Here is an 8,079-nt window from a genome sequence, read left to right as displayed (position 1 = left end):
TTGGAAACTGGCTTTCTTTGCTCAGGCTAGGGTTCTTTGAGTGGTCTTCTGTGGCACCCATGGCTACCCCTCGGTACACCCCTTTGGAAGGCAGAGCTGGTGGCTTCTATTCGAAGCCCAGGGCCTTTGAGACCCATCTCCCTGTCAGCCTACTCCCCAGGATCAGGTTGAGGATGGACTAAAATTTAATGTCATGGTTAAGAGAAGGACCTCTTTGTGTGTGAATTGTGGGCCCCTCTACAGCTTGTGCCCGAAAGGCAGCCTCTAAGAACGCGCGGAACTGCGCCGGCCCACGTTCCACAGCGCCACCGTGTGGACCGACAGGCAACAGCTGAAGAGGGCGGATCCCAGGCTTTCCTGAGTTGCCAGACATGTGGACTTGGCACTTTGGAAGCCCTTGAAGTTCAGTACAGTTTGGTAGTGAGTGGGCTCCAAGAGGCAGAAAAAATAATTTTTCTGAGACCTCCCTGGACTAAAAGACAGACGCTTAGCGACATGTATACCTGCTGTATGCATGGGTGATACCCAGGAAAACAGTCAAATCTGTAAAATGGAGGAAGCCACCATTGATGGGTGGATGTTGGGGTGGAGAGTGTGTGTGTGTGTGTGTGTGTGTGTGTGTGTACGTGTGTGTACGTGTGTACGTGTGTTGGGGGGGTAGTCACTTATGGGATTTCAGACCCTGCCTTCTGCACTGATGCTTCCCCATCCTCCTCTTCCCCGCATAGAGGCTCAGGTTATGATCTCAGGGTCTGGGATTGAGTCCAGTGCATCTAGCTCTGTCCTCAGCAGGGAGCCTGTTCCCCAGCCCCCACCCCCGCCTGCCTCTCTGCCCACTTGTGATCTCTGTTAAATAAATAAATAAAATCTTTAAAAAAAAAAAGGTCACATCTAACAGTTTTCAGAGCTTCTCCTGCGTCTGCTGTTTCTTAAAAATAACCAGCTCAAGATAATTCTCATGCCAAAGAGACATATTTTGGAGTATCATTTTTTTTTCCCTTTTAAGATTATTTATTTACTTATTTGACACAGATCACAAGTAGGCAGAGAGGCAGACAGAGAGACAGGAGGAAGCAGGCTCCCCGCTGAGCAGAGAGCCCAAAGTGGGGCTCGATCCCAGGACACTGGGCTCATGACCTGAGCCAATGGCAGAGGCTTTAATCCACTGAGCCGTCCAGGTGCCCCTTGGAGCGTCATATTCTACTTCAGTTTTCTGCCAACAGGGGTACAGGAGGGACTCGGACTCCAACACTCAATGAGAAACATTAAAATAGATCTGTGTTTGTGCCCTCAGTGAAGGTCATGCCCGTGCCACATGTGAAATGCCAGGCAAATTGAGTAAGTTCCATAAAATGGCCGTTGCCATCATTGTTACTGGGAAGCAAGATTGTAAGACCTGAAAGGCCTTTGTGTCTGTTTCCTAAAATGATCAGCAGCAGCCCTTAGAAAGTCCAAGGTCACCCTCCTTGGAGGCAGCCAGGTTATACTCCCAGACAGACAGAGGAAACGAGGGCCAGCTGGGTGAAAGGGTCTCCACAATTTTCCCAGTCACTAGCCCCTTCTTTTGTGAAGCCCTGTTCCCAGGGAAAAGAGCCAGGGAGAGTGGTGGGGAGGACTTGGGCTCATGTTCCAAGTTCCCAGCTGATGTTCCTGGGCCTGGGACTGGCCACCTCCCCATGCCCCACAAGGGGGTCAGGGGTCAAGGGCATGTTTCTAGGGTTCCCATCTGATCTTGTTTCTGGCTCTGAAAGCTGGGATGAGTCCTCAGGGCCTGCAGAAGGCATCCTAAGCTTTAGCCAGCCGAACCATTTTACCAGGACAACCCATCCCTGGCCATCTCTACACTGTCCACACCAGGCAGCAGGCGCTTCTCCTGATGTCCCAGTGTTCTCACTCACTTCTGGGCTGTTGCACATGTTCCTGTCCTGGGAACCGTCCTGCCCCGTCTACCATGGGAGTGCCACTCCTCCTTTAAGACGGAGGTGAGGCGTCAGGCCCAGGGCTGAAGCCTGCTCTCCACCCTGTGCTGGGGGTGCCAGTTACATGGGTCCCCTTCGGTGGGCTCCCTGACCTTCCTCCCTTCCTTCAGGGGAGCTAATGCCAGCACCCCACCCCTCTGCCAGCTCTGTCAGCCCAGGTCTGGGCCCTGAGATCTGAAATGGACTTGGGAGCAAGGCTGCCCGTGGGGCCTGGTGCTGAGGCTGAGGCAGTTTCCATGCTGGGAATGTGCAGTCTCTCTGCTGAGAGCTCCTAGTTCATGGGGCCCAGCTGGAGACACCCCAGTGAGCCCCGAGGAAGGGGGTGCACACCCAGGGCCCCTGCTCCTTGCCCCGTTGCTCTCTCAGGATCAAGTCTGAACACCTGCCTGAAAACCAGAAGGTCTCACAGGCCCTGCCTCCCTCAGGGGCTCCTGTCCCTTCTCACACTGGGGCCCAAACACCCTCCCATGACCCCCCACCCCTGGGGAGGAGCTCTTTTCCGATTCAGCCTTACACCTGCCTCCTCCAGCCTTTGTATGAGAAGTCCTCCCTTCTGCTTCCCTGTTCATCTCTCAGGGCACAGCTGAACCCAACACTGACCCTGGACCCCCTGCCATTTAGTCTCAGGCCCCCTTCTGCCCTCTAAGATTAAATGAGGACCCAGCCCTTCCTTTCACTTCCCTGAAGGAGAGACCCAGTGTAGACATCTGGGGGAATCTGCTCTACTCCATGATGCCTCGAGCTGGGCACAGGCAGGGAGCTGCTGGCTTGCTCACTCTGGCCCCAGTGACTCTTCTGGGATAGCTGTTCTCCTCATGCTGGAGGTGAGCAACTTAGGCCAAGGCTCCCCAGACATGGCAGTCCCCTGCGACTCCCAGCCCTGGACCCCACCGAGCTGCTGTTTTGGTGCTTCTTGTCAAGTTTGTCAACGCTTCCAGGTTGACTGAAGGGACATCAGGGAACCCACCCCCACCCACGGTAACATCAGGCTCCCTGGAAATGCACGGTTAGCTGCCCTGTTTCTCCCCTACACCGCCTCCTCTGGGGTGCAGCTCTCCACACTCTGGCCTCTGTGGTGTCTGCTTTAATCCTGGCATCCACATCCCTCTAAAGCCCTTCAAGGTGTCCTTGTGCACCCACCGGCCAAAAGCAAGGAACAAGCTGTGTCTTCAGAAATCTCTGGTAACCCCGGCCCCAGACTCTCTCTGATGGAGATGGTGACAGAAAGTCGCACACCAGAAAAAAACCAGCCCCCTTTTATTGAGAAAGTAGAGTGGATCCCTCAATCTTTTCCTCGGTGCCTCCCCACTGATGTGAGAGGGCGTCCTTTTGCGCCCATGCCCAAGGACGCCTGAGGGTTCACTCCATCCCTTTACAGGGGCCCACGCTGGTCTGCTCAGGCCCTGGAGAAGTAGGCAGGCAGGGAGGGCAGGGTTCCGGAGGGGGACTGGAACAGGCGTGGGGGTGCGCTGGGTGGGAGGTGAATGACCGCAGAGGTGGTATCTTGCTGGAATGAGGAAGGAAGAGGAGGAACACCACCATCTCCCCAGGCCTGGCACTCTCTCCCTCCAAATTCTTCATAAATAAGACTTCACAGTAATAGAGGAATGTCCATCTCCAGGGCCAAACCGGCTGGTTTCCAGGTGGGGAGCCAGGCCTCGGGGGCACCGCACCTGTCCGTAGGAGGGCTGGGCAGCACCAGGACCGCAGGGGCTGGAGCACTGCTCTCTGGCCCCGGTTTGGGGAGGGGGCGCTGCAGCCCATCGGGAGGTCCAGAGCATTGCTGAGGTAGTCAGGGCGGCCAGCCGCGCTTCCAGATGGGGTGGATGGAGCATCACAGAACACAGCTGGGAGCAAACCGTCCTGTGAGCAGAGACAAGCAGCAACTCCAGGCAGGTCTTGTGGTGGCGGTGGGGGGAGGGGAGGGGATGTTGCCGAAGGCCTTTCCAGCTTCCATCTCCTGGAGGCCCAGGGGCGTGGGCTGCAGTGGGGGGGGGGGCAGGGGAGGGGCCTGTGAGCCTGCACAGGGTTGAGCTTCTCCTGAAAGGGCTGCCTGGGCCCGTGGGGGAGACTGAGGCATTTCACGGGAGGTGGAGAATCTTCTCTGTGAAGACGAGAGGGCCACCCCTGTCCCATCCAGGGCCAGGCCTAACCCGGGTACCTGAGCACGGGATTCCTTCAGAGGTCACCAGGGCCTCCCCCCAGGTCACAGGGAGCCCAGCAGAGAACCCAGGTTAGGAGGGCTACTAGAGGCCACCGACCTTGCTCCCAAGATGACCTTCCGCAGGCGGGGAAGGACCACTTTCTGGGTAAGGTCCACGCAGTGAGGGCCCCTTCTGGCTCACCGCGCCCCATCACACCCAGGGGCCCGCAAAGCCCCATGCTCCCCCACCCCACCTCCCTGCGCGGGGTGGGGGGCAGGGAACCACGATCTCTGCCCCGGACACTGCAGCTCCAGCCCGTCAGAGCACCTGTAGCTTGCGGGCGCAGGTGAGGTTGCCGTGCACCAGCCCCCACATGGCCAGAAGCTCCGCCGGCAGCAGCTTGTGCACCACCAGCATGGAGCGGAAGAAGCAGGGCTCCTTGTTCATGCGGCTGTTGCGGTTCCGGGAGATACCGAAAGTCTTGAAGCCCTCGTGGGCCGTGGGCTGCACGCTCAGCACCTCCAGACACATGCCCAGGAAGACGTCGTCGATGGGGTACAGCTCCAGCGTGTCGCAGGCGCGGTGCAGGCGCCGGGCCAGGCCGCCGGCCATGAGGAAGCCGCCCCCGCCCGCGTACGGCGGGTAGCTGGGCTTGCTGTACAGGACCCCGGGGATGTAGTACTTGTTGTCTTTCTTGCGGATGGGCCGGGCGTGCTGCAGGACATCACCCACGAACAGGTCCTCCTGCGGCTGCCGGTCGGCCAGAAACTCCAGCAGGTTGGTGGGGTTGACAAAGACGTCGTCGTCGCCCTTGAAGATGAACTGGACGTGGGGGCAGTAGATGTCAAACCACTTGAGGAAGTGGATCTCCTTGAGGGTCAGGTTGAAGAAGCTGTCCAGGAAGTCCCACTGCAGGATGTCGCCGTACAGCCGGTCCTCGTAGGCCAGCAGCTGCTGGTAGTGGGCGCGCTCCTCTTGCTTGGAGGCCGTGCCCAGCAGGAAGAGGGTGCGCACAGCGCCGCGGCTCCCCAGCTCCTGCTCCAGGCCCCAGGTCTGGCGGATGGCCTCACGGCGGTCGTGCTGCGTGATGACCGACTTGACCACCACCAGCAGGTAGACAGTGCCACGGCACTTCTCCGGGTGGTTCAGCAGCATGGGGAAGTAGCGGCAGTGCCGGTAGGTCAGAAACTGCCGGAAATGGGGCTCCAGGCCCTGGAACCAGGGCTGGTGGGTCAGGTTGACGTTGGCTGAGCAGTTCGTGGTGCTGACGTCCCAAGTCTGGGGCCCTCGCGGGGCCATGGGCGTGGGTGCAGCCACATCCTTGGGGTTCTTCCAGAAGCTGTTGGGGTTCACCAGGTGTCCACTGGGGTTCTGGGCCTTCTGTGGCTCCCGGGTGGGCGGTGGGGGCTCTTGAAGAAACTGGTGGGGGGTTAGACTGCGCTGGAATACTGTTACGGCCACAAGCAAGGCCAGGGACAGGCACACGCTCTTGTAGACTGTTTTCTTCCTGGGGGCAGGGCGGGGGGGTGGGGTGGGGACAGAGGGGTGGGGATAGACGGTGGCAGGGAGGAGAGAGGAAAGGATAAGTACCCTGTGACTTGTTGGGAGCTGCGGGGGGTGGGGGGCACAGACTCAAGTCATGTGACCCCCCAGTGGTTAGAGGAGAGGCCTGCTTCCTCTCCCTCCCTGCCCTGCCTCCTTGCCAGGACCCCGGGACCCATGTATAAGCAAAATGACTCTGAGTGGGTCCCCCTTACAGTCTCCAAACCGTGATTTCTTTTTCCCCCTCAATGAGGATAAAAAGGAGTGAGAGCACTATCTCAGGAGTCCCGCTCCCAGTGGGTGTGTAGTCCTGGGAATGCGGTGAGTCTCTGAGGACGACCTCTGGTGGAGATTTCTGCTTGTTCCCCAACCCCAGCAAGCCACCCTGTTTGCTTTCATTTCCCTGTCCAAACCTGGTGAACCACTGGGGTGAAGCATTGGGGTGAAACTTGGGCTGGGGGAAACATTGGGAGAGGCAGACACAGGACTTGCTCTACAGCTGCGGAGCTCAATAACCTGGGGGGAAACTGGGGACAGTCTTTAACGTGGGACTCAAAGAAGCCTGTCCCTTCTCCTTCCATCCCATCCGTCCAACCCAATGCAATATTGCCCACATGGCTGATGGAGGCCTGAGAAGGGGGCAAGCGGCTCCTGGCACGACCGACACCGGGCCCCACTGTCTTAACATCCGCTTGGAGAGAGAAGTTCCCCCAGTTCTACATGGGAAGGGGACACATTCGGATTTTATTTTTCAGGGACCCTCTTTGCCCAGATACCCCCCTACCACACCTATTTCAGAAGAAGAAATTAAAGCCTTTTGCAGGAGGTGCTGGCAGACCCAGGGCAGAGGCAGCGGGGAGGGGGGGCTCCCGAGGACCCTGTGTCCTCAGCTCACACTCTGGAGGTGGCCAGGCCTTCAGCCCGGGTCTCTCTTGCTGAGACACAGGGGCTGGGGGCTATTGTGGAAGAGGCAGGCTAGAAATGTGGCCTCACGGGACCAGGCCAAGGAGACAGCCCGGACCCCCAGGGGGGAGCTGCAGGGCCCGTCTAACAGAAGAAAGAGACTGCAAAGTACGTCACAGGGACTCCGGAGAAGCCTGGGGTGGCCCACAGGACTGGCTGGTTTAAGGTGCAGGCACCCAGGGCAAGTGAATGTGGAGTCCCCTGGAGCCGACATTTTCCCATGGGGTCCCAGGGATTCTCCGTGTATGCGGTTGGGGGAAGACTGGGTCATCCCAGGTGCTGGAGTGGGGTGGTTTGGAAACGGAAACTCGACCCTCCCAAAGGGGAGTAGACTATTCCGGGGTCAGGGTCTACTGGGGGTTTGAGCGAATCACCCCTTCCCCCCAGTTAGGGAGGTCCAGACTGGAGGAAGTGAGGGGGGGTCACCCCAGGGGAGTTGGATGCGGCGGAGGTGTCCCTCCGCTCCAGGCCGGTCCACCTGCACCGCCCTACTCCATTTGTAGGACAAAAGTCCCGCAGCGGAGGAAGGAGAAAGGGAGAGGGGGAGTGGTGGGGAACCGGAGGCTCTAGCTCCCCTGGAGAAAGGAGAGCCCCTCGCGGGTGTGGTAGAGGACGGGGGTCGCCCCGGACGCAGGAGGTCCTCGGAATGGGGGACGGGACCCAGCTTCCCGGAGAGCCCTTGGGTCCCCAAAGATCGGAGTCCCGCGTGGGAACCGAGTGCCGAGGGGCCCGGGCCCGGGGGAGCCGAGGGGCCGCCGGCGAGGGCAGCGCGCACGGGCCCCGCGGGATCCCCACCCAGCCCCGTCCGGCTGGTTCGGGCGCTTCTCCCCGCTGGGCATCCCGGCCGCCGCCGCCGAGCCGGTCAGTCCCGGGAAACTGAGGGCAGCCCCGGAGCACCGAGCGCGGCATCATCCTCCGGTCCCCGACAGCGGCCCGGCGCCCCCCGCGCCCGTGAGTGCCCCCGACCTCGGGGGGAGGAAGACGGGTGTCCCCGCGCCCCCCGCCCTGGCCCCCCGCCCGACCGCCCGGCCGAGCCCCCACTCACCACAGAGACATGGCGGCCCGGGCCGGGGCGGCGGCGGAGCGGGGCGCGCGGGTCGCAGCTCTGGGTGCCGCGGCTCGGGGACGGCGGGCGGGGACCGGGACGAGGCGGGCGGGAGCGAAGGCCCGGCCGCGCCCCCGCCGCGACTTTCCTCTTCCCCGCGGCCGGAGGAGGGGCCGGGAGGGGCCGCGGCGGCCCAGGTGCGTTAACCCTTTCGGCGCTCCCGCCCTCTCACCCCTCGGCCGTGCGACCCGCCGTCCCACCCCTCTGCCGCACCGCCCGCCCTCCCCTCTGTGGCCAGTGGCCCATTTCGCGGAGGCGGAACCCGAGGCCCGATCCGGCGTGGCCCAGTCTAAACTTCGGAGCCTGCGAGGGTCGCTTCCGTCCCCGACTACTGGGTTTGCTCCGC

General features: G+C 60.8%; 1 protein-coding gene across 1 annotated transcript; it reads right to left on the bottom strand.

Moving 5' to 3' along the window:
• Positions 1 to 3,219: 3,219 nt before the first annotated feature.
• Positions 3,220 to 7,785, bottom strand: B3GNT7 (UDP-GlcNAc:betaGal beta-1,3-N-acetylglucosaminyltransferase 7). The gene is made up of 2 exons (XM_045078893.1): positions 7,674 to 7,785; positions 3,220 to 5,630 (listed from the first exon to the last, which is right to left on the bottom strand). The coding sequence occupies exons 1-2, from the start codon at positions 7,682 to 7,684 to the stop codon at positions 4,442 to 4,444; spliced, it is 1,200 nt and encodes a 399-aa protein (XP_044934828.1). The 5' UTR covers positions 7,685 to 7,785; the 3' UTR covers positions 3,220 to 4,441.
• Positions 7,786 to 8,079: the final 294 nt, after the last annotated feature.

This window comes from Mustela putorius, unplaced genomic scaffold, assembly GCF_011764305.1.
Source record: "Mustela putorius furo isolate JIRA1106 unplaced genomic scaffold, ASM1176430v1.1 tig00000275_pilon_pilon_pilon, whole genome shotgun sequence".
NCBI classification, from domain to species: Eukaryota; Metazoa; Chordata; class Mammalia; order Carnivora; family Mustelidae; genus Mustela; species Mustela putorius.
This window is presented reverse-complemented; position numbering and strand designations above follow the sequence as displayed.